Here is a 26,862-nt window from a genome sequence, read left to right on the forward strand (position 1 = left end):
CTGTTGCAGTGGTGAAAAATGACTGAAGTAGACACATAACCCTTTCATTAAATTTAAAATGGATAACATGGTTCAAAAGTACATACAGTGTTGCTCTCCGAATTTCATTGTCTATATACTCATTTAAAGCAATTATGAGAGGACTGTGGAACAGAGATGGAAGATGTAAAGCAGCATATAAAGTTTCTACTTCACATTTTCTGTGAACAATTACAAGTCTCATTAGGTGATTAACTCTTAAATAGCTAACAACTGTCAGACCAAAGCTTTCAAACTTCCCAACACAATGAGACAGAAATCTTTGTGATTGCCATTTAATACTTGCACTTTTTTTAAATCAAAATTATGGGGAAAAAAATGGGAGGAAAAAAAAAAAAGCTCTTAAGATGTCTTTATGGGGAAAAAGTGTCCACCACATTCAAACAGAATGGACAGAAAAATAAGTGACTTCCCATTGATGCTGAGGCGAGGGAGCCAAGTTTACTGCTGATATATGCTACCTGCTGAAATTAAGAAGAAAAGAGTGTAGCAGAAGTAAAACACACTGTGTAAAACAGTTCATTTCTATTCTGCAAGGTGAAAAGTCTCTTAGTGGTAAAATACATGATAAGGAGTAAAGTATACTATACCTATTAGTCTTTCTACTACGCAGCTCACTATCTCAATTGGGCCATATTGAGATCCCCAATTGAAGAACACCCCATTAATACCCTCTTGCACATCACCTCTCAGCTGGGCAACGTAAAACTGCATTTGGAGACACAAAACTCAGTGTGAGGGGAAGGAACCTTATGTAGAATAAAAATTATGGAATAAAAAAAATCCTAAAAAAAACCAGCATGAGTTTTCTTTTATTCTATTACTTCTTCATACTAATAAAAAAGCCAAAATCAAGGGACTTTTAAGAATTTTTATTGACAGTTTTACAAAATAATCCTTAATAAATAACATCTTGAACAGCATTCAAGACACCTCTTCGACTGCTTCTTGGTTTTGCACGATACGCAAAGATTAAAATTGTGTTCTTTGCGTGCTCATTGCAATGCAAGAACCTGTTGTTTATCTTCCAGAACTTCTTCCTCGTCCTCCATTTGGCTTTCATCCCAGCCCCTTAAAAGAAACACACCACAGTGATTTTCAGCAGCTCCAATTCCTCAAGCTACTCCACTTTAAGCCTTAGTGACATACGTTCACATATGCAAAGCTAGAAGGCACGAAAATAGCTTTTGCAGTATATTTCGCAAGTATATATACATTACAAGCTACTATATTTATTTTTTCCCCTCATTTTTTGTCACATACATTTTCACCTCTTAAACGAGTAACAAGTAAATCACGTTGTCACTATTGTGCCTTAACAGAGAAATCCCATATCCTAGAACAGATAAGGCAGGAAAGTGGGTTTCATTTCTACTATCTGCACTATTTGCAAATATTGTTTGCTTTTCTACTCACCCGAAATTTCAATATTAAATTCAAAATGAAAAATAAGCAAGCACACATCTCTGAATCAGCTCTACTCACACAGCATGTAATTAACCTCACAGTGCCTCGCTGACCCTGACTAGTTACGAGATGACAGTAAGAAACCAATGACAGACAGAACTTTGGGGAATCTCCTTGTTTCCACGGCAATCTAACAGGTGTATCACAGACTATGGTGAGTTAAATATTATTGGCTCACCTGCTCACAACTCTCTTTTTAAATGTGCCAAACCCAAAGAACTTAGATGATGTCTACTAGACATACTTTCCTTTATAAATCTTGTTGCTGTATATTAACAAAAGCTAATGCATTAAAAAGCATAAGCCCAAAATTTGTAGCTTGGAGTCTCAGCAACAAAATACATCACTGCCTGAGGTCACCGGTTTAGAACGCCAAGATACAAAACAGGTCATTGTGCTGACATTTGTCATCAGCATGTTGAGTACAATCAGAAAGTCAAGACTGGTTTTATCTCAGTTCTGGAAAGATGTTTGGCATATTGAGCACCTTACAATATCATAAAAAGATACTCAGCAAGTTCAGCTTACCTGAGAGCACCAAGTCTGCTGTGGTCTTTTAGCTCAAGTTTTTTATGGAAATCTGTAGTATTTCTACCTATCTTCTCTGGGTGTCTGCCAGCAGAGGTCACATCTTCAGAAGTTAAGCTGTAATGCTTTTCATGAGCTGAAATATTTTAGGTCATTTCAGAAACAAATATAAACAAGAAAACACTTTATCTACACTAAATCTTAAAGAATTTCACAGTATCAACAAAAACTTGCCATTAAAAGTCTCAAAACAACTCTAGCTGATGAAGGATGACACTACAAGCCCTCAAATAAATTATGATTTTTTTATAATACGGTTCCTGTATCATTAGAAACAAACTCTCTCAATTACTTCTCAGATGTTCATGCCTGTACAATATGAAACCTTATATATATGGCCCACTAATACCTATGCAACTTCAAAACACAGTAGCAAATGTAGACCTCGAGTAGCTGAGTATTGCTAGTATGTATTTAGAGTGAAGTCATAGGATATATCTCACATCTACCAATACAAAAAGATGATCAACTGGGCTCACAGTCTTTGCTTCTTACACAACACATGTAAAAGTACATCACTAGTTTCCCAGCTAGCCATAAGTCTCTGCTATGAACCTATAAATAAGTGAAAAGTAATCCAAGAAAGTGGAAAGAAAGGGAAAGAAAAACGGGACAGTTAGACAGTAATTGCCCTCCCTGTTCTCCTCTGGTCACATTCAGCATGGATGTTCATTCTTCAAGCAGTAACAAGAGAAACTCTTCCAAAAAACACGTGTTCTGATGAGTACAGATCAAAAAAGAAAAGATAGTTGTCCTGAAATGTGGTATTTGGAAGCCTCAGAAGAGTTATGTGAAAAAGCACAGCAAAACCTAAGGTAAAAACGTCTTAAAAGACAGAATACTCTGGAATCCAGACTACTTTTATTTACTAAAGATGCATCATAGCCAGGACCTGCCAATATTAAAGCACCACAGCAACTCAGAATGGAGGCACCCTGTTACAGCCTAAGAGATGCAGCTCACCAGGGCTGATCGTGCACAGTGTGTCTTATGCACATGACCTGTCTCCTCACTAAGATGGAACAGAAGCATCTCAATATCTTTTTCTTCCTGGATTCAAAGAATGAAACTAGAACTCACTCATTCTGTTCAACCATAAACAATTGACCTTGCCCACCTGCCACCTCTCTCACCTTTGAAAAACAAGGAGAGGGGTTAAAAGAAATAAAGAGGAAGAGGCATTGAGTCAAACCCAAAATGAGGTGTAATATCAAGTTCTAATAGTGACAGTTCTTGTCAGGATAGATTTATAGAACTTTCTGTCCATCTCTTCCTCTCTTGCTACCCTTGTGTCAAATCACATCTAACTTCTAACACCACCTGGGGTGTTCGTTATTAAATAACCAAGGAAAGGATATCTATTTAAAAGGCAGTTATTATCTGAAATAATACCTAGCACATCCTGAAGATTTTTGCAAAAAAATGCAGGGAATAAACAACTTTAAGAAGTTGCATGGAACAGTTTGCTTCTACTAAAATAAATCACTGTTCAACCAGAACACACATCATCAAATGGTTTAGTACATTTTTGCATCAAAATCAGATCTGAGAAGGCGAATGAAATAGGTACTTGCTTTGTTGTGTTACTTGTAAGCATGAGGAAAACTTTAAAAACCACACCAGTATTGTCACTTGCCTGTATAAGTTTGTAATTCTTCTTCCAGAGCAAGTAGGGCTTCTTGTTCAGCAGCACATTCCCAAAGATAGTCAACGTGTTTGGTTACATCAAGGCACTTGTGTTTTGGTATCTCCGTATCAGCTCTAAACGCATGCAGAGGTGAACTCCTGGGTCTTGGCTGTGTGTCTGTTGGGCAATTTGCAGTCAGTTTACGGTGTAGCGTATTTGTTGACCACGGTCTAGAATAACTCCCTGAAATAACAGAAAAGGTCACAACTGCTAATAATTCAAGATTTCACAAATAAAGAGAATTTTATCTCAGCTCATTAATTATATTAATTGTAGTTAAAATTATTAATTGGTCTTAATAGATTATTAATTTTGCTTAAGACTGTGAATTAATAAATGTTAAAGAGTTCACAGTTATATTGGGAAGTAGCATCTCACATTCCAGAGGTATCTCTCAGAAAAAATAAATATTTGATTTAAATATTATGTACAATGGCACATATTTTGTGAGAGAGAAGCAATTGAGAACGCTTATAGAAAGCTCAAAACTTTGGTTCTATCTTTTTTTAATTTAAGGCAACACAAATAAAATATAGAGACTTTCAAATATTTTTATGGGATTCAAAATTGACAGTTTCAATTTCCGCACATAGTGGTTTTAAAATTAAAATGCCAAGCTGGTTGCTTAAGATGAGAGAAATCATGTAAGCTACGTTCCCTGAGATGGAGACAGCTGAAATTGAGAAAAGTAACGAAGAAGTGCAGATGCAGGTAAACATTACTTGTTTCTTAGAGTTCATGTGATGGAGAAGTGTTTTATTACATCAAAACCATATTGTACTAGATGCTGCAAAACACACAGTAATACATAATCTTGTTAGCGAAAGTTCATTATCTAAATATTCAAGCTAAAGGGGAGTAATGGGGTAGAAGGCAGGGGTAGAAACTAAGAACAATTAAAAGAATTATTACTGAGCACTGGAAAGAGAACATTTTTAACTCAAAAGCCCATACTTATGAAAACAATGCTATGTATATAAGCCATTATTCCCAAAATACAAGTAAATAGATGCAGATACAAAAATGACTTAAATTCAAGGCAATCATCACAAACAGAGCTTCTACTTCTTACAGTTTCTCAAAACTCAAAGCTGTTTGTGTCTTTACCTGGGTATGACCTCCACGCTTCCATCAGGGGAGAAATGCTATTTTGAGTCTCCAAACCACATGAAGTTTGGTTCAATTGACTTTCTAAGACATCTTGAACTACAGAGCCATCAGCATATTCACTTAAGCTCCTTTCAGGGACCCACTTTCTATCTCCTGAAACTAAAAAGTATTAGAGAAAATTAGTTGCAGGTTTTGTGTTAACATGCATTTACTGTTACTATATTTGCTGTGTGTGATTTAAAGAAGTCATGCAACAAATTTTCTACAGACATTGTAGGGAAAACATCATATAATACACTAACAAGCTTGAATTCAAGTGATACACTCAAATTAATATTCACGTTGCCCAATCATTTCATGTGTTGTTTCATATACACCATTAAAAGCATTTTTTCGTGATGTATATTATGCACAAAGAAAAGCAGAAATTACTGCTGGAACCAAATTCTCAGGGGATATAAAGCAGCATGTAAATCTATAGCATTATACCTACTACTACCTCAAAGTAGTAAGCTTATTTCTTTTATCCTTCCACAGCACCAGTTGTGTGTGTTGGCATGATTGTTACCCCAAAGTGACTTCTAAAAGTAAGCTAGATCCAATTTACAGAAAGAGAAGGATGTCTTACAGCAACAGTGATAAATATGTATATTGTTTGAGGATTCTATTCATACACCATTACCTGAAAATGGGATAGTACTGTCCATAGGGCCAGAGTCAGCAGAGCGTGAAGAACGTCCTTCAGGTATTACTTGTTTAGGATTTGCACCTACAATAAAGAAACCTTCAAGTCCCAAATACTGTGTAGAAACAGATTTCTGTCTTTTGGCTACATCCTGTAACTTGAATAAGACAAAGGTATTAGAAAAGGTATTAGGAAAAAACAGGAAACTTCCTAAGTTGCCCTTGCAAGTTTATATTGATCAAATGCTTATTTCATCAACTTGGAATGACTCTGAGAGCCTGCTGTAATAGCTATTCATAAGGATGATCATTTTGCACCATATATGCTTTGAAATCCTACAAACTTCCATTGCTAACATTGTGAGAGTCTGAGTTTATTCTTACACTGATTGCATGTGGACATCTTCTCACTTATCTTTGTGCACATAAACTAAAGTAATACTGTTTAACAATAACTGCAAATCTAATGTTACAACTTCCCCCATTATTTTTTCTTTCAATTTTATATTCAACGAAAGAACATTTGAATAATTGAGGTTAGAGAAGAGTATCTGCAGTTTTTGGCTTTCAACTGAGAGGTGAAGCGACCTTGATACTAACACGAGAAAAGCCGCCTTCTCCCCCAGCACATTTTTTTTTTTGTCTGAGACTAGTCTGCTCTTTCTTTTGCTTTTTCAAAACATTAAGAGAAAACTGACAATACAAATTCGAAAATACAGAGGCCTTCATCCACTACAGATGAAATATGGTAGGCGGTGACAATGCTCTGATTAAAACTATACTCTTGATCGCTTTGGGTGGCGTGGAGAGGGCCTGGAAACTCACAGAATGTCAGGGGTTGGAAGGGACCTCGAAAGCTGATCCAGTGCAATCCCCCCGCTGGAGCAGGAACACCCAGATGAGGTTACACAGGAAGGTGTCCAGGCGGGTTTGAATGTCTGCAGAGTAGGAGACTCCACAACCCCCCTGGGCAGCCTGTTCCAGTGTTCTGTTACTCTTACTGAAAAGAAGTTTCTTCTCAAATTTAAGTGGAACCTCCTGTGTTCCACTTTGAACCCATTACCCCTTGTCCTATCATTGGTTGTCACTGAGAAGAGCCTGGCTCCATCCTCCTGACACTCACCCTTTGTATATCTGTAAACATTAATGAGGTCACCCCTCAGTCTCCTCCAAGCTAAAGAGCCCCAGCTCCCTCAGCCTTTCCTCACATGGGAGATGCTCCACTCCCTTCAGCATCTTCGCTGCTCTGCGCTGGACTCTCTCCAGCAGTTCCCTGTCCTTCTGGAACTGAGGGGCCACAACTGGACACAATATTCAGGTGTGGTCTCACCAGGGCAGAGTAGAGGGGCAGGAGAACCTCTCTGACCTACTGACCACCCCCTTCTAACCCACCCCAGGTACCACTGGCCTTCCTGGCCACAAGGGCCCAGTGCTGGCTCATGGTCATCCTGCTGTCCACCAGGACCCCCAGGTCCCTTTCCCCTACAGAAGAATGGGGAAAAGTGGTGGAATATTTCATAGTAACCATACAACTATCACGATCTCTCAGCTGATTCAGGAACAAAGTAGGTTGCCCCATGCTAAACTGGGAAAGCAGATTAAGCAACACAGTTAATCTGTTTCACAAAGATATAATATTTACCACTGAAGACTTTGTAATTCCAGGCAAAACCAAACTCTGGCTGTTGGAGACACTGTCCGGTTTTTGTGAATCTTTATGGTTTTTCTGCAGTTTTGTCTCAATAAGAGGTTTGTTGGTCCTTAGTTCAGAAGGGTTTGAGATGATCTCAGGGAGTTTGCAGGAGCTAAGCAATCTCCTCTCAGTATTTAGTGGAACACCCTCCTTTTGCACTGTATTTCTTTCAAGATGACTGCAGACAACCATTTTTTCTACAATAGTACAAAAAAAACCATAAAAATACATTTTTTTTTAATGGAAATCAATACCAATTATAAGCTGCAAGTCTACCACATTTTCTTCACAAACTTAAAATACAAAATCTCCACTGAAGTTACCCCTAAGCCATACAATTACACATAAGAACAGTTAACTTTCATCAGCTTCCTGCCCAATACCCAGAGAGTTGGACTAGACTTACCAGGTAGTAGTGCCAATTCCATACCTCACGTATATGTTCCTGTACATTACTGTCTATGAAAATGTCAGATTTTGATAACAATCTTAACATGCTTCCAACTACTCCTTCATGATAATGTCATTTTTTACACGTAGAATGCTATAATCTGACCAGAGCCAGCATAACAACTGCAATAGTAGCAATTTCATAGAATTTCTTTAAAAGCAGTACAATGGTTTGAAATACATACTACCGTGCTGTGAATGATTCTGCGAGCTGTTTTTCTTTGCTTATACAAGACACAGCCATTTTATTTTTTCTCCCGCGCCCAAAGCAGCACATAAATCACACCTCATTAGTCAGGCCTTGTTTGCTTTTTCACATTTCATGACTTGAATAAGCAGCTTCTTGAACTAAATACAAAAAGAACAAGTGCCAGGCCCTGAAGTGTTGCAGCAATTTTTTGGTACTTGCAAGAATAAGAAATGAAGTACCCTTCCATTCTAACTTATTTCTTAATATTTAAAAGTGACAATATATTTTACATAGTTTTAGGGGACAGAGCAAGATCTTTGGGACCGCCACAAAATAAAGTTGAGGAACTTTCATGGTGATTTCACTGCCATGCAACAGGTACTGCAATACTTAAATGATGATTCTTCACACAGAAAGGGTAATCATTTATTCAATTTCTCAACCTATTTACAGAAAAGCATTTTTACACAAAAAAAAGGACATGGGCTGTACATTAGATCTACTACAGTAAAGACAAATTAAGAGATTTGTAAGACCACCTCATCTGCTTTGTAATGGGTTTGTTTTCAGTATACAACTCATACTGGGGTGGACACTCCCTCAAATATGAGCTCACATCTGTGAGATTGCTGTCACAGCGGATGCCTATCATTTCAAAATAGCTTGTGCAGACCATTAAATTGTGATCAAGGGACCTGCATAGCTCAAGGAATGGTACATAATTCAACAATATTTAATTATATTTTTCAGATAATCACTGAAGTTGACTACGACATCCTATATGAGAATGACAAAACTGTACATATTTACATATACTGTAGAAATAACTTTCAAAATTTACCTTGAGAAACTTCTTTAGAAGAAACAGGATTTCTGTCAAGAGGAAGAGATAAATATTGAGTGTCAGTTGTGGACAGTAAATGACAAGATGACTCTCATTACGCCTACAGTTTCTTTTTGCAAACAGCCTTGCAGTGTGTCATTCTGATCTGCAACTGCTGATCCACTTTGAAACAGAGGGAGCAAAGAGCAGAAGAACAGATCACATATAATCGATTAAATTTTTGGAGATCACAAGAATTGCAACTGTATCGTTAATTATTAGGACTCTTAGTTTTGCCTGGAATTACAAGATAGAGTATCTGAAAAGAACAAAACACTGACCAACTACAGAATTCTCTGCATGTTAGTCCCGGCTCCTACTGAGATGAGAAAATACAAAAGAGAAATTCTACCGGGAATTCAGGACAGAAACATCTTAATAAATGGTTTAACATTGGAGTGATCAAGGAAACAAAATAAAGAAATCTCAATGTGATGTCTCTCTAGTTACAGGAAATTAATACACTTTGGTGGCTCACTGACAGTCAAAGACACAAACTTACTATTCACTAACTTTAATGGCAAACGTGTCATATACCCGTTAACTGCTGACCTGTTCTTCGAATGATCTGCAAAAGTTTCAAGCACAAAACCAGCAATCTCACACAAATGCAAAGGAAGTGAAAGCAGTAACTGTGACGACACTGACATAGTCTATATCTTGCACCAAGGATGAGAAGATGTATCATCTTAACCATGTCGTAAAGCAATTTGCAATTTACAATCAAGGTTTCTCCCCAGTCATGAAGTACAACTATCTGCAAGTAAAACCCCGTGTTATTTAGGAATGTAACTAAATCAGAAGATGAGATTATTCCCTTTTCTCTTCCAAATAACCTCTGCATTTCTGATACCTTCCACACTGCTCCGGTGCTTCAGCTTTTCCTTGCTTATTCATTCCCACACCCCAGGCTTCCATCACCAACAAGTCAGACGATTCTTCCAAGTGCCTCTCATAGGACTAAGTAAAGAACAAAATAAAGAAAAAACAGATTCAGCAACAGATTAAAATTCCAAAGAACATCAACTTGAGTAACTAAAAGTGTATAATTTCTATATAGTAAGGGTTCCTGGTCACAACAGGAAAAAAATTGCAGGAAAACTTTGGGAAGCTAAATGGAAAGAAAATGGAAGAGAAAAAAACTCACCATTTTTAAAATTAGAAATTACATAGTTGTTGCTACTTTAAATATTTAACAGATTAACTTTGAAACAAATAACTTAGGATCCCTGTGAAAATCCATGAAGTCCTTTATTCCATACTTACATCATGAAGGAATTCAATTTTCAAAGAGCACTCTGCATTTTCAGAAATAGTGTCAGCTACTTCCTCTCTAAAAACAGATGTCCAGTACCTCTTCACCTCTTCAACTACAAAATAGAGTTAATTTGATGCATTTCATTTTTTCCTGTTCAAGACTCACTTATACAAACACAAAATTTGTATTTATTGTGAAATAACAACAATCCCAAGAAAAAGTATTTAATAGTTAGATTCAATAAACAGAAATCTATTATACCTGTTAAGTCATCGACATCATCATCATCATCTTCTTCCCCTTCTCCAGTCACAGCCTCATGTACACTCAGTGTTTGCAGAGGCCTTGAATCTTTAACACAACTACCAGAAATTTGATCAACAGGCGTTCTAAAAAAGGATGATAAATCAATCTTAAAAATATCATCTTTTATATATATATTACAGTCATTAACAAACAAAACCAAACAACAAACAAAAAACACCACGCAGTATTAACTGCTCTGAAAAGCAGCAACTCTTCTTAATTTCACTGACATGACTGTGCAGCTCAGTGACTAAAAATCCAACTCTAATGTTTATAACAGTATCCTGAAGATTGTACTTCCTTTTCTCTATAAAACTCCTGTAGCAAACGCCCCAAAATCAAGCAGCCAAGTATCATTACCAGTCTTCAAATACTCCAACAGTGAGAGCAAAGAGAATCCCTCCAAATACACCCTGTGCAGTAATTATTAAATATTAAGTCATCAAGTCTGGTTATAATGGTTATTGTATTAAAATAAAGCACTATATACAGTCACCTTAACTCTTGATAATCTATCCAATATTTTTAAAGTTTTGATGGAATTTTTGTGAATGCTATCAAGTAGTTCTGATTTTTTTCATTACTACCAGCAATTTCAACAATACCTTCTGTATTTCTTTAGTAAGAGTTTCTCCATGTAGCTCAGGCCGCCCTTCTTGAATTCAATTTGGAATGGTTCCTTCTTAACAGGAAGATTGGTCTGTACCTCACAAATTCCCACAGATTCTACTAGAATTATTTAAAATAAATTTATACAGCTATTCAGATTTATAAACTAGCTATTTAACTACATTATTTTAATGAATGTCACATTAGTAGTCTATGGCTAGACAAGTCTCTGCATAATTCCAAAATCTAAATGGCCGCAGCATTATATTTACACGACAGAGTCAACAGTGGGGGTAAGCAGTAAAACCTCATTTATTACAGCTTCTCATATCAAGGGACATTACCACAGTGACAGGAGTGGAGGTGAGGGGTAAAGAGCCTATGGAAGGCAAGCAGAAAATGTACTTTGCTAGAACATATGAAATCCCGAGCCATGCACACTCCTCACTGTGACTTCATGCTTTGGCATTACGATTCATAGGCAAGTCTGATGTGAGAAATAATGCCACAGAAAAGTACAGGGACATAAGCTAAACCATCTGTCCAAGCTCACAATTTGTTACAAGGACTGGGATAAAACAATAATCTGTAGGTCATTAAAACAAATTTCAGAGGTTGTTGTTTGTTTATAAAGAAAAATTGCATTTACTATTCTAATAGAACACCTACTTTCACTCATCAAAACTCTGCTAACTCAACAAAATTACTCCCAATGCTTTTAAAATGCAATTAAGATAGAAAAAAAATCATACCTGATAGGACCTGATTGGTACGCAGTTCTTCTCTGTGATCGCAATTACCTTTTCTCCACTGAATCAAAGCTTCCTGAAAAGACTTTGCAGATTCCTCCTCATTGAATGTACCTCTTAATAACAGTCCTTTGTCCTCATTTTCAAGGCCTTCACAGGTTGTTTCTGAGGGCTGTTCCTAAATCGGTTCCACAACATAATTAATATAGCACTTCTGATAACGATCCTCTACCCAGTTACAGGCAATAGCAACAAGATTTTTAGTGTCAGCTAAACACAGGACCCTGTTTTCTGGGCTTAGTCTAGTTACCCCAGTAACTAGCTGCCCCCAAACTGTAAATTACCTCAGCACCACCTACTGACACTGGCAGAGATGAAAACTTGTCTGATGTGACCTGATGCTTGCTATTTACTTTCTTCTGCTCATGATTAACTTTTGGTTCATTTGGATTTACTTCCTTGATGAAGTCATCAGCGGCTTCCAATTTTCCAACACATGTATCAGCTTCTGCCTGCTAATGAAACATTGTGAAACCATTCATTTATTATAAATGTACTCAAACATTCCACCAAACAGCATATTAAAAGCAGGAAGGTAACCACATATCCGAGAGTGATGGTGACATAAGCACCTAATAATTTCAATAATCAACAGTGCAAATGTGCGAGCAAAAAATCAATAACCTGAATATTCCATTAGGTACTACACAGGACAGATTAAGTGAGGTGTTTTACGCAGCACATCTCATTCAGACAAATTTATGAGCTATGTACATTATTAATGAAGTTCTGCTTACTGAAGCTGTTCAGTAGCAGAAGCACAACTGTAGAGGTCAACAAGAGGAAAAGGTTTGTTTGAGGAACTAACTGGAATACCCATTCGCACACAAAAAACAGTCCAGGACAGTCCATACTGTAAAGAACTAGATGAGTTTGGCTGAAAACAGCTACAGAAGGAGAATAACAGCTTTATTCACACTGGGACTGATTTGCAACCTTCATTAAAACAAAGAAAATTACTGTGAAAATGTAATATGAAGGTTTTGATTGTCAACTCTTGAATGATTATTAAGCAAAAACAAAACTTATTTTATGTTCATTCTTTCCCTTTATTCCCTCCCTACTCACAGAGAAAGACCAGAATTCAAGATCCTTTGTCTACAGTCCATGATCATCCATAACTGACAGTGATTCTTTTCCCCAACATGTTATTAACACACATGAACACCACAGAAGCACATATAATACTTAAAGAGGGGAATTTCCCTCTGTGATTTCTTGGGGGGGATCAACACAGCTTAACGTGGAATTCTCCTGATGCAGACGGAGTGATGATAGACCTCTGTGATTCTCAGTTTAAATCCTCATACTGTTCCAATGAACTGCTGTCTGGCCTTTAGTCCCTACAATAAACTTTCAACATCTCAATCCAGTTTTCAGTTCCAGGTTTAAAAGGTCTGTTACAGTACATTAAAAAAGAAAAAATCCTACAGCCTGCATTTAGATGGGTTTGGTGAAATATTTTTCTATCCACACAAAACAGCTCATGGAAAATAACATTTACATCCACTGAATAACTCAGGATAGCACATGATCCCCAAAAGACAATTTATTGCTACTTTTCGTTACTCACAGGATGGTGCATCCTTCTGTAAATACCTTAAACTCTCACCTGAAGTTTTTCCATCAAATGATGTAATCTTTCTACCAACATACTATAAGCAAGGATCATTTTGGCAAGGATGTATTTATCAGGGCAATAGCTTTGACAATTTACTGCAGTTCTAAAAGGATTATACTTCTGGGGAGAAAGAATGAGGTAATCAAACAAATTTTAGCAGGATAACAGAATGACATATCCAGTGATATCCACGCATGAGAAGCTTAAGTTTGTTCCAACTAAGCACTAAACAATAATTCTAGGAGGAATCTTTACTACCCTAATTATAAAATTATAAAATTTTTATTGTTTCATAACAGATACACAACATCAAGTCATACGTTAGAAACTGGATATTACTGTGCTGAATAATAAAACTACACACAACTACAGTCTCCACTGTGCAGTATAATATTTTACTTTCATCACAGTTTATTCCTTTGTGAGTAGAATCCAAGTATGAAAGAATCAGGAACACCCAAAGTGGCACCTGACAGAACGGACGTAATTACAAGTAGGAATTCAGAGTTCCAAGATTCCATATATTATAATTACAATTAACACAGACTGTTAAATTTACTCACAAAGGTATATAATTGTGCTTCATGAAAGAACAAACACCTCTGGCCATTCTTAGTATTTACATTTTTTTTTTAAATGTTCAACATTTAACGATTTGGAAAAGTCTCAAACAAAATACCAATAACAATATTTCAAAGAACCTGTGTAAACATCTCCTGACCCATCAATTTGTTACATATTTTCAACCAAGTAACACTACAATTGTTTCAATTCAATCCAATTTTCCATGAGGAGTGCATAACTATAAAATCCACCAAGGCACAAGACAGCATGATTATTTTTTCCAATAAGTATTGCAGTAAAACAGCTATGCTATTTGCTTCTCTGAAAACTCCTTTTTTTTTAGCTGAAAAACTTTCTACCGAATAAGAAAGTCACATATACAGTGTGAAAGTAATCCGTTTGTAATGAAAGCAGTGTTAAAATGATGCTTTGCCATCCACCAGCGTTATCCTGATCTTACAAGTGCTGTTCATGACCTGGGAGGACCACCTGGGTAATGGCTGAGAGAACTGGGCTGGTTCAGCATTGAGAAAAGAGGCTTATGAGAGATCTCAGCACCATGTTCCAATATTTAAAGGGTGGCTACAAAGCAGATGGCAACTCCCTTTATACAAGGCGTCCTATGGAAAAGATGAGGGGTAATGGGTACAAGTTGCTCCTGGGAAGATTCTGATTGGACACAAGAAGGAAATTTATCATGACGAGAACAATTAGCCACTGCAATAAACTGCCCAGAAACTGGCAGATTCCACAACATCGGATACTTTTAAGATTTGACAGGGTGCTGGGCCGGCTTGTCTAGACTGGGCTTTTGCCAAGAAACGTCGGACCAGCTGATCCTTGTGGTCCCTTCCACCTTGGGATGCTGTGAGTCCATCCCGCGGGCTCACAGCGCCTCCTGGCGGCGCGCCCCGGCCCAGCAGCCCCCGCCGGATCCCGTCGGTCACCTTCCGCACACACACCCCCCAAACCCCGAACGCTGCCGGGGGTGCTGCCCTGTGGCTGCTGCTCGGCCGGTTACACCGAGCTCTTAACGTTTTCGCCACGGCAGCTGCGGCAGAACTCGGTACCGGCTCATACACAAAGATTTGCAGCGGACAGCACAAAAACAGCCTGCGGCAAGGAAAAACCCCCTTGTGCTGCTGGGGATGTTCAGCTGGACCGTACTGACAAGACATCAACGCTCAGGTGAGCGCTAATGGAGCACTAGTTATACCTGCTAAAAGGCAAAATCTCTTTATTAAATGTAAATCACCTCATAGTTGATAATACTAATTCCCACCCTACCCCAGGCAGCCAGCATCAGCTCAGAAAGCAGCCAGAATTAAGAATGTGCCCTGATGCTAATCAGAGTATTTAAAATTACCAGATATTCACACACCACTCAATTTTGTCCTATTTGCCTGCAACCATACATTTTATTTTAATCATATGGTAGTGTTCTTAAGGAAAAGATCAGTCTTCTTCAGTCACATGCTGGGCAAATTAATAATAATACAGCTTAACAAAACTCTCTGTTAAAGAGCTGATAAAAGTTCTGATAACACAACAATTTAATCTGTTTCCTTGCAATTCAGTACATAAAACCTCCCTTTACCTTATGTGCACTAAATAGTTATCACAGAGAGAAAGCTTAAAGTGGATATCACTAATATATTTTAGGAAACAGACAAGAAAAACTATTATTATCATTTCAATTCTAGAAAGATAAGATATTTAAGTAAGGTAGGATAAAATTAGTATCAAATATATAAGTATTTTTCCTCCTTTAAGTCGTTGCACATATAATAATTGATATGGCACCTTAAGCTGACCATCTTAGAGAAGTCCTATTTTTCCCAGCAGAAAAACTGCAAAAATAAAGTACTAAAAAACTTCAATTCACTAGAAAACTAAAGCTGGAAGTTCAAAGGAGCTCCTTGACTTTTTATCTCAAAGTAGCAATATCGCCATCAGAATTATTCCTTTTTACGGAAGGGACAGAGGCAGCTCATACAACAATGTCCATATGCTACCACATACACCTCCATCGTACAGAAAAGCTAATGTTACATTTAGACCTGCACCTGTGTTTTAGGCACGCACATAGGTATTGAGATGTATAGGTCTCTTCATGAAGGCACATGGAGGTGAATTCTGGGTCAGAGGGTTTGTCTGTGCAGACCACACATCACTTACAGCCTGGATAAACCCAAGGCGATTCATTTTACAAGGTATTATACTATATAATACATGTACATCTAGATACTGCTACAAAGTTACTTTATATACACATTATAGTATGTTGCTACAGAGTAATTTTTAAACTATTTACTTACCAGCAGTGTACTCTTAATTCCAATGAGTCCATATGCTGTCTCTTCCACTTCGGGTTTTCCATGAGCTCCAGCATTTGCCATTTCATGCCTAAACAATCCTTTCATTGGCTCTGGAAAAGAAGAAAAAAACCAGAAGACACCCACCCAGTACTCTGGTCTCCGATTTCTTCAATGCTTAACTGCAGCAATCGCCAAGAACCAGATACTCTGCCAGAAATTCACGAGTTTTTATTTAGTTAACAAATATGTATTTACCTTGAAGCTGTTCTTTGAGTATCTGCAACTTCACTTTTCCTGAAGAAATCTATATGGAAGAATATTTACATATGCATATATAAACACCATGGTACTGGAGTATGAATATCAAAAAAAAGCAAACCACTAAGGGGCTATAATGAATAAAAGCTTAACTTTTATAGAACTAAAACGTTACCATTACTAGGAAAATAGCTAAGCACATATATAAAGAGAAAACTCCACATATGGCTCAGGACAACAGTTATGTCTGTGACCAGTTTCCCTTCCCATTCATGAAACGACATTGTCCCCGTTTGCCCAGCCAGGTATTATTGCTACATAGCGAGTGTTTCCCACAACCACAGACCTGCAGAACTTACTACAGCAACTTCAGTTCAGCTTCAGACCTGTGAAGTCTCCTGCACATACAAGCTGGCATTTCGATTTTGCCTTTTCAAAAATTCTGCCCCATGCATCTTCTGCTTTGCCATCACAGCTGAAATCTGAAGTCTTTGAAGTAGTAACATCTCTGAGTTACTTGTCTCAGAGAAGGGGAAAGAGAAAGAGGTGGGTTAAAAAACCCTTTTCATTCTGATCCTCTCTTCTACTTACAGGCAAGTAGGCAATTTTATTGAAATTGGGTGTGTTGGCTAAGACCTTCATACCCAAATGCTGCTGCTGCTTCAAAAGACTTTAAATAGCAACTGTGACAGCTTAGTCTGAAGTTGGCATTGTCTGTTTTTCCCTTCAGACTTCTATAAGATTTATTTCAGCCCGTTTCAAGTGGTCTCTCTTAATTAACAGCTCTCATTTCACTATAGCATACGTGGCATGGCTTCCAGAAAAATAACACATAAAGCTCTCTTTTTATGTCCTACTCAGTCTAATTTCATGCTTCTATAGACATATCAGTGTCTACCAAAGGAAAGAACAAGTTCAATTAGTTTGGATTTGGGATCCCCTACAGATTTTTCATACTAATTCAAGGAAGAAGACCACAAGTCCGTTATCACCCTTGGTATTTTAACAGCACTTGTGAACGTTATTTGATGACGGATACATCTAATGTGTGCTTCCCTGATGTATAAAGCCTCAAGGACAAGAGCCTAAGCTAGTAAAAAGATGAATTTATTTCACCAGCGAATGAAATATTAAGACTAGTTATTACAGTCATAAGTGATAACGCTTCCTACAAGGTCCAGTCTTCACCTACTTAAAAATTTGACCAATTTTTACCTTTCCCATACATCTGCCTTATCCTTAATACTTCTTGAGGTTGAGAAAAATTGCCCTAGTCATTCCCAAAAAGGAAATTAGGAGAAAATACCCCATTGTGCACATATCAAAAGGAACACAAATTTTTCAGTGATCCATCAGGAAAGTTCTACATCCCTCCTTTTAGGTCTGAGCAAAGACATCATAGAACAAAAGTCAACTGATAAACCTAATCCACATTTTAAAACACTCAGAAACATTCGGTCTCAGTCCAAGAGAATGGGCTGAGCCCCATCCTTGTCTAAGAGGATGCTTCAAAAATGTGTTTAACCCACACCTGACCAACTAGCATCAGTCCTCAGGGGACAAATGTAGGACTTTTCCAGCTACTGTGGGCCAAGTAGAAAGTTGGGATTTCAATCCTAAAACATCATAAGACAGATTATAGGACATGCAGAAGTGGAGGACAGAGGAAAAAGAGAGTTCTACTGTGAATGCAGATGCCATTATGCAGTGACTGAGTTAAAAGAAAAAAAACCCACAACTTTAAGTGTAGTATTTTCAAAGTAGTATGCCTTTCTCATAGCTGTTATCTATGAAGATAAAGAATTTAATTCAAAACCTCATGTGAAGCCTTGTATTTCAGTTTCATGATGGACATTAGACAAGGCCTAATTAATTCTAAAGACAGGCTCCCAATGACTTCCAGCACTATTGAATTAGACTCTTACAATATTAAATCTGTAGAATAAATAGTAATTTGCTATCTATGGCAATTAAAAAACAAACAAACAAAAACAGATCACCACAGAGAACTTGATGTTCCTCCAGCTCAAAGTGAAGCTTAACTTTAGCATGGGAAAATATATCAGAAATTTTACTCAGAAGGTGCTCAACATTTTTAGAGTATATAAAATTCCCATGTTCTGTAGCATAGATATTCTAAATCTTGTTTTAAATAGATTTGTCTACAAATATACTGATAGATTACTACCTTATTATGGTTTTCTTTGCTGTGTGAAAAAACCCGGGCTTGGATGGTCATTGGTCCTGCCTGTCCAGATTTCCAACGATAAGCACTTGATTTCCTACAAACCGAGAGCAAGAAAGAACATACAAATTATGCATTCTGTAAGCAAGAGCAACATAAAGGTTTTCCTTCAGATTTTCAAATAAGAACAGAGCATCAAAAATAAAGTATTTGTCTATAGGATCATTGATTCCACAAAACACAAACAACTCCCTTTCATTGAAACCTGCTTCACATCTACTTTACTAGTAGTAAAACATCAAATGTATAATAAAGTACTTGTGTTTAGACGGTCAAATTGGTCTAAGTTTTTAACCATAAGAAAAACCCATCAATTCTTTAAGGTTGGTTTTGGAAGAATAAAAATGTAAGAGAAGTACACTTTAGATAAATCTTTATTGTCCTGATTTACTCTAGTTTATTGTAACTACTCCCACATTTATACAGTCCTAAAATTACATTCAGGCCTTTGAAGGCAACTGTGAGATGGATGTGGCTCCAGTGAAAATGAGTTTGACACCCCTGCTCCAGGCCATTCATTTAGCACAGTTAAAATGTGGCATATTTTCATAAGCCAGGAACACATACCTACAATTAATGTTTCATTGAATATCAATGTAACATATTTTAATAAGCTAGGAAGACATACCTACAATTAATATTTCAGTGAATATCAGTTTAGATATTGACTACTATGACAAACACAGTAGGTAGCGGGAAAGAATTGAAGACTAAGGGAGATTAAACAGTGATTTTCAGCTTTAGCACAGTGCATAATACACTATTACATAATATTTATCAAGTATTCAAATGACTGGTCTACAGAAAACCAAACATAGAGCAAAACAAACTAAAGCAAACAAAACAAGGGGTGAGGAAAACATGCAGTGGGGGGAAAAGGATGATCTTCCCACCAGTGGTGCAAATGCCAATGATTACTGTTACTTGAACTCAGTTTAACAACACTATCAGGGTTTGCAGGTACAAGGCCATGAGAACAATACAAAAACGCCTCCATGAGAACAATACCAGGAAAAAGTGCTGGAAAATGCTGCCTCAACAGCTCAAACAAAAGTTCACAGAATCACAGAACGTCAGGGATTCAAAGGGACCTCAAAAGCTCATCCAGTGCAATCCCCCCACCGGAGCAGGAACACCCAGATGAGGTTACACAGGAAGGCGTCCAGGCAGGTTTGATTGTCTCCAGAGTAGGAGACTCCACAAGCCCCCTGGGCAGCCTGTTCCAGTGTTCTGTCACCCTTACTGAGAAGAAGTTTCTTCTCAAATTTAAGTGGAACCTTTTGTGTTCCAGTTTGTACCCATTACCCCTTGTCCTATCATTGGTTGTCACCGAGAAGAGCCTGGCTCCATCCTCCTGACACCCACCCTTTATATATTTGTAAACATTAATGAGGTCACCCCTCAGTCTCCTCCAGCTCCAGAGCCCCAGCTCCCTCAGTCTTTCCTCATAAGGGAGATGCTCCACTCTCTTAATCATCTTTGTTGCCCTTTGTTGGTGGAGCTGCAAGCAGCAGGCCCTCAGCATCACCAGGACTAAGGCACCAAGGTATCCAAGACACTTGTATCTCCAGTGACAAAATGAATCAGGCAGAAGTACAAAGAAATGGCAGCAGATGTTGCAGAGATTTGCTAACATCCAGAGTGAGCCGAGATTGACGTGACCACCCTAGCACTTGGTTCATTACAATTTGCTTTCTTTCTAAGCCATCATACAGAAAAAGCTCAAGAAGCTACATGGATGCATGCAAAACAGGATCAAAGCAATATTAGGAACAGCATCCTCTTTAGAAATGTCAGAAATCAGACTGAAATAGTGCAAGAGAAACTACTTTCTGTCTCCTGCTTTAAAACTAAGGTGACAAATCCAATCAGACAGGGGGAAAAGGAAAAAGAAGGAATAAATAAGGAAAAGGGATCTCTGCTGCTGAAGGATTTATTGGGTTACTTTTTAAAAAAAGAGAAAAAAAAAAATCAAAATTCCACACAAGAGTTTAAAACTGAGAAAGTCACAGGGTAGCAAGTTTATCATTGGGAAGAAATATCAGAGAGAGGAGACTCAACACTATTGTGAATTCCAAACTTAGCATGAGATCCCATCTGTGGCACAGGGAGGTGAGAAGGGAGCCTCTCATTGCATTCCTTTTTTGAAATAGAAATATAACCTACTTTCTCTCTTCTTTTTCTCTGCTCATATTTGACTGCAGTTGCCGCAACTTCTTCTCCATCTCTTTGTTCTCTGTTTCTAACTGCTCTTTCTCCAACTGCAATTCTCTGACAGTTCTGGCAAAGTTAAAGTAGTCAAACATTCATTAGAATTATATGAAAGAGTGAGGCACCTGAAGAAGTTTAAAGCAGCAGGAAAAAAGTTGAAAGATTTGTTATTAAAGGCACATCACTCTTCTGTCTCCCAGCAAGACTGAAAACAGTTCTGGAAAATTTAGAGCAGGTCAGAGCAAAGCCCTTGGACCCAAGAATATCTCATTACAGGGGGATACGGTGACAGTGCTGTGTCTACTCCAATATAAGCTTCAGAGTGCCCAACATAAAACTGATATGGTTCTGCCCCTTTTCAGAAAGGTTTGTTGCTTAATTATATTAAACTATCCCAGTGAATCCTTTAGTATCATTTGTTTACAAAACATATATGCTTGATATACAGCATTAAGAACCTATAACTTGCTCAGAAAATAGATTAGAGCCTAAGAAAAGAAAGGCTTAAGGACAAAAGTATAGGGAAAATACAAGAAAAGAAACTCATTGTGATTCCTCTTGCTCTTACGCAAATAAGTTCTTCTACTTAATGTTGCATTAAAGCTTACTAAAAATGAAGAAAATGCATCTCTATCACAATCAGGTTAAATGCACTTACTTTGCTTTTAATCTCACTGAGGTTCCAGTTTTTGAGCCCGGGAGTATTACAAAATCATTGATGTTCATGATTCCAAGTATAATCTCGTCTAAAAAAAAAGATAAAATAGAATTTCCATGATCTACAGTTAGAAACCTGTTGAAATGAGAATTTGATTGAAATTACAACAGTAAAAACTTGTTACAAATCAAAAATATTATCATATAGAAGGAAAGAAATGGAGTGCAGAACTTGTTTATATGAAGTCCCAATCAAATCCTAGGGCAACTCTAAATTACATTTAACTGAAATAAAAACTTTTTATTACATTTATGATACCAGGGAAAAGATTTGTCTGTTTCATTTGTGCAATTCCCTAAATTTCAATGAAAGCAGTCCAATATTAAATAAAACACAGCTTTCTTGAACCAGACCTATAGAAAGCACAGAGGAGGAGAAAATTCTATCAGCTGCTATAAAGTCAAAACATCTTGATGCAGAGAGATAACTGTCTTCTGTCACACACAAATTGATAAAAAAGGATACAATAGTTTGCAGTCATTTTCTACTCTCAAAACTTGAAGAGAGTGGTATTTTAAAGACCTTACCCCCCTGCCTCCCAGGTTGTAAAATACTCTTCCAACAAACAAGTTCATACAGCACAGAGTCCAAACTGAAGTTTAACAGCCATACTCGCCCTGTGCTAGAATGTTTGCAGCGTAACTAGTCCAGCCTAAGCAGGCTGCTGGAAGAAATGTGCCAACACCAGATTTCAAGCACAGTACCAAAGCTGAACATTTACTTGTGCTGCTGGGATGCATATGGAAAAGGGAAAAAACACCCCAACTTTATAGACTGGAGACTTACAGCTGACAGGACATTTGGAAACTGTTCTTCAACAGTTGGCTGCTAGATCCCAGCTGAAAGAATGACCCGATTGAAATTACGCAGAGAGGCTTAGGGTTATATTTGAAATACGTCAAATGTGTAGCAGCTTAAGAGCAAAAGCTCAGCTGCCTGTTCACACATAAACCTGAAAATGACCATTAATACAGTTAAAATGCTTCCAAATAACACTACCCACGAGGCAAAACACATCAGAGCACATTACAAATAGTTAAAACATCTGGTGCCACAGAGCCTGAACACAACGACATTTCGGTGCTGACAGAAACATCAGATGTGCACACAATAAGTGTTTCTTACTGTGCTGGAAAAAACAAGCACTCCATTCTTTCCTATAATTTCAAAACAATTATTCTTTTATCACATCCTAAGATAAAAGAATATCCTATAATAATAACTTAGACTAGAAGAAGGTTGTATTGGCAAATGTGTGCAGGCAGGACTAACGCATCTAGACAGGCAGGGATAACATGCAGGTTTTGATATAGCCAAGAGACTATCTAATAGTAAAAATAGAGATAAATTACTGAAACCAGCTCGGGAAGCTCAAGGAAGGAAAGTAGTTAACTCATGTAAATGATATTTTGTTACAAACTTTAACATATTCCACTGGAAGCAAATATTTCAAGAGCTAACTTAGAAGTTGTGATAGGATCAGAGATAAAATCATCTACAGATTTTTGGGAACACAGTAATACTGGGTGGGGAAAAAAGCATCAAGTTGTAGAGAACATGGGAGACAGACAGAAGGTGATCAAAAACCTGAATTGTTCTGAGAAAATAGCTGTTAGAACATAATCCTATTTTTATAAGAACAGCTGTTAGTGTAAACACTGAGACTGTAACATTTAAAATTAAACATTTGGGGAAATACTTTGCTTGCAGGACACCTCGCAGTACCCCAGAGATTGGCTGACAGGGAAGGACTAATACACAAATCGAAACTCCGCAGAAACAAACTCCGTACTTAGAAACAGACTTCTAATTTAAATATAGACCAAAGTTCCCATTTTCTGTGTGCTTTTGGCTTATCTGTGAATCCTTTTCTCTTTGTAAGACAATTTTCCAGTTAGGCAAACAGCAGAGCAAAGCATCAACATAAATAAACCAAGGATTAATTATCCCCATTCTTTCTGCCTGCTCTTCTACACACGCTAGTACTCAAATTTCAGCATTCTAGAGGATTCCTCTCTGCTGCTAATGGACATACAGTGCGACTGAACCAAAAAAAATGGTGTTTCAGCTAAAAGAAATTTAAGTTGATTTAATTTTAAAGTCTGCATAGCTAAATGAACAGAAATCCCATATACATATATCTTAGCTTAGTTCAGATTTCTTCCTAATCAATTTAAAGAGTTTTATAACCTAAACTGATGTCATCTTCAGCTGTCTTTATTTCAAACTACAGCAGTTTAACTAGAGCAGACTAAATTCCAACAGCTTTCTTACATCAATAAACCCATAAAATCCAAAGGGATACTACCGTACGTGTAATAGCTCATATCCAATTATCATAACCATGAACACGGATTTCATGCTAGACTGAGTCCTATCCACTTACCAATAATTCAAACCAAACTATTTCCTTTGAGGAATCCTTAGTGTAACAAAGAATTGGCCTAGTATTGCTCTCCACCCATTTGCTGTTAATTATATCAACCGAGACTTCTGGTCCTTACAAACAATACCCTTCAACATTTCACTAATTAGTTGAAATAACAAACAAACAAAGCACCACCACAAACGTAAACTGATGTAATCTCCGTCTCTCTGGAGAAGCTCATGTTGTCCACACCCCAATATCTGTGTCGCAACCATTTCAAGCTTCACTTTCTATTTTAAAATCAATTATGCATTTCTGTTTAATGTTGCACAACACGCACAAAGTAATATAATGAAAACCAGATTAAAACAGTTAAAAGATAATTAACTATTTTCCCATACTTTGCTATTCTGTCACACAGTGCAAATATGTGTTGTTTCATTAACTCTGACAAGTCAACACCTATTTCTACCTGTCCTACATCTGCATTGTTTAATGAAGAACCATATTTTCAACTATATTCTGAGTAACTTCAAACACAAAAGACACTAGCAGAGCAGTCTCTGACTCCCCATGAAGTCTATTAAAAATAAAAAACATAAAAAAGGAAACAACCAACCACGTTACCAAGTATGTTTCATGAGATCGATGCCTTACCATCCACACTATCCAGGGACAGTAATTGCCCTGTGACCTGCAGAAGTGCTGCCTAGAACTCAGCAAAGGAAGCAGCAGGTGGGGACACTAACAGGTGAATTAACAGAGCCAAGTCTCTATTTGCCTTTAATGCCTCTATCAAAGCCTAGTCTGTGCTTTCAGAGAGATTTCAGTCAGTCCGGACGGCAGCTCTAGGAAAACACACAACAATGTACAAGTGCAGAGGAAAAAAAATGCATTAAAACCCCCCTGCTATCGAAGCATTGGCTTTTTGTGTTTGTTTGTTACCGATAGCTCAGTTTGCCAATGAAACTGACGAAAGGAAGGCCAGGGAAGAAGGAAACTGCTTGGAACTGTAACCTAGAACCAAAAAGCCATAAAAGGGGGAGGAATAAAGAGAGAAGTGTAGAGGCCGAATTCAAACTGCAAAGGCACGTGGCGAGGGGATTCCCAGGGAGAATTTGGGGGCGCTGCCACCTGTCCCCAGATATTCTCTCGGCCCGGCCTGGGGACGGGAGGCAGCCCCGGGCGGGACGCGCTGGTTCGGGCCGGAGCATTCGCCCCTGAGCGAACCCCCCACGGCCGAGGCTGCCCCCCGGGCACCGGCGGGGCTCGCCGGGCCGCGGCCGCGCCACCTCTGCCCAGACACAGGTTCGGGTTCCCTCCCCCGGCCGACTGCAGTGTCCCCTCCGGGCGCCGCTCACCCCGCGGGGATCAGGCCCGTCCCGCTTCTCAGCGCCGCCGCGCGCCGTTCCCATGGCAGCCGGGCTGGGCGCGTGCGGACCGGGAGAGTCCATTTGGCGCCGCGGGGGTGGGACGTGTGGGGAGAGACTACTCCGTGCGGCGGGGGGGTGAGCTGCGGGGAGAGGTCTCCCGCCCTGACGGGGTGCTCATAAAATCATAGAATCCTTTCAGTTGGAACAGACCCTCAGGATCATAGAGTCCAGCCATAACCTAACCTAACTCCAGCACTAAACCATGTCCCTAAGAACCTCGTCTAAACGCCTTTTAAACCCCTCCAGGATTGGTGACTCCACCACTGCCCTGGGCAGCCTGTTCCAATGCCTGACAACCCTTTCCATGAAGATTTTTTTTCCTGATATCCAATCTAAACCTCCCCTGGTGCAACTTAAGCCCTTTTCCTTTTTTCATATCACTTGCTACTGAGGAGAAGAGACCAACCCTTTCCATATTTCAACCTCCTTTCAGGCAGCTGTAGACAAGTCTGTGGAATCACAGATCCTCTGCTAGTGCCCCAAGGCTGTGTTCACGTTTGGCTAAAATCAGACTCCAGACCACCACAGCTCCCGTGATCTACATCTCTCACTTGCCCCAGGGCTGCCCTGGAGGCTCCAGCCCCACAGACGTTTCCTTGGGCGGCCCAAGAGCTCCAGGCTCCTGCTGTTGCTGAGAGGGAGCAAAGCCAGACCCATCACTGCTGGTTCCCTCTGGCTTTAAACCCGAGCCTAAAAGTCCCTTTGCATCACAGAACCATTGAATCACTCAGGTTGGAAGAGATCGAGTCCAGCCATAACCTAACTCTGACACTAACCCATGTCCCTAAGAGCCTCATCTTCATGTCTTTTAAACCCCTCCAGGGATGGCGACTCCACCACTGCCCTGGGCAGCTTGTTCCGATGCTTCACAACCATTTGTTAAGAATTTTTTCCTAGTATCCAATCTGAACCTTCCCTGGTTGGAAAGGACATTTCCTTTTTCTTATTTCTTGTTACTCAGGAGAAGAGACCAACCCTCTACATGCTCCAAGCTCCTTTCAGGCATTGCAGACAGCGATAGACATGGCGCTGCTGCCGCCACACACCCATCGGCCACTCCACAAGGCAAAATCCTGAGGTAAAATAACACATTTACAGCACTTACATCCTCCAACTTTCAAGTTTTTGGTATGTACTTTCTTCACCTTTTTTCCCCCAGAATTGTGCAAAGGCTTTTCTACAGCTAAAACAAAAATACGTGGTAGTGTTTGTGAACTGCGCTCCTCCCGGCAGAAGAGGCGGGGGGTGCCCTGAAAAGCACAGCGATGAGGGAATTGCCTCGAATTATACTTGATAGAGCTTTTCCCTTGGCCAAGGACAGGTGAGATAGAGCTGGCGTGGATCCACTTTTCA

At 38.7% G+C, this 26,862-nt stretch overlaps 1 protein-coding gene across 7 annotated transcripts; it reads right to left on the minus strand.

Annotated features, from left to right (window-relative positions):
* Positions 1-896: 896 nt before the first annotated feature.
* On the minus strand, positions 897-25,552 carry ZBBX (zinc finger B-box domain containing). 7 transcript variants are annotated; one of them, XM_021280532.2, is made up of 19 exons: positions 25,438-25,552; positions 21,649-21,736; positions 20,946-21,059; positions 18,723-18,816; positions 16,532-16,580; positions 16,277-16,386; positions 12,058-12,228; positions 11,717-11,891; positions 10,961-11,081; positions 10,311-10,438; positions 10,058-10,161; positions 9,645-9,751; positions 8,750-8,781; positions 7,218-7,465; positions 5,574-5,733; positions 4,889-5,050; positions 3,731-3,964; positions 2,035-2,170; positions 897-1,110 (listed from the first exon to the last, which is right to left on the minus strand). In XM_021280532.2, exons 2-19 carry the CDS (start codon positions 21,714-21,716, stop codon positions 1,035-1,037), a joined length of 2,289 nt encoding a protein of 762 aa, XP_021136207.1. In that variant the 5' UTR covers positions 21,717-21,736; positions 25,438-25,552; the 3' UTR covers positions 897-1,034. The 7 variants fall into 7 exon arrangements, with proteins under 7 accessions (XP_021136207.1, XP_021136202.1, XP_064929555.1 ...); XM_021280527.2 differs by having other exon boundaries at positions 10,961-11,084; XM_065073483.1 differs by lacking the exon at positions 25,438-25,552 and adding an exon at positions 24,734-25,397.
* Positions 25,553-26,862: the final 1,310 nt, after the last annotated feature.

The sequence above is a fragment of the Columba livia genome, chromosome 9, assembly GCF_036013475.1.
Source record: "Columba livia isolate bColLiv1 breed racing homer chromosome 9, bColLiv1.pat.W.v2, whole genome shotgun sequence".
In the NCBI taxonomy this organism is placed as follows: domain Eukaryota; kingdom Metazoa; phylum Chordata; class Aves; order Columbiformes; family Columbidae; genus Columba; species Columba livia.

What these genes read in the sequence shown, in the direction of transcription:
- ZBBX (XM_021280527.2), bottom strand. Translation starts at nt 21,716, where the DNA reads ATGAACATCAATGATTTTGTAATACTCCCGGGCTCAAAAACTGGAACC. An exon ending in AAATTGAATTCCTTCATGAT is followed by an intron (nt 9,752 to 10,057) that starts GTAAGTATGGAA and finishes TTCTTTACTTAG; the next exon opens with TCCTATGAGAGGCACTTGGA. An exon ending in GCACCGGAGCAGTGTGGAAG is followed by an intron (nt 8,782 to 9,644) that starts GTATCAGAAATG and finishes TCCTCTTGACAG; the next exon opens with AAATCCTGTTTCTTCTAAAG.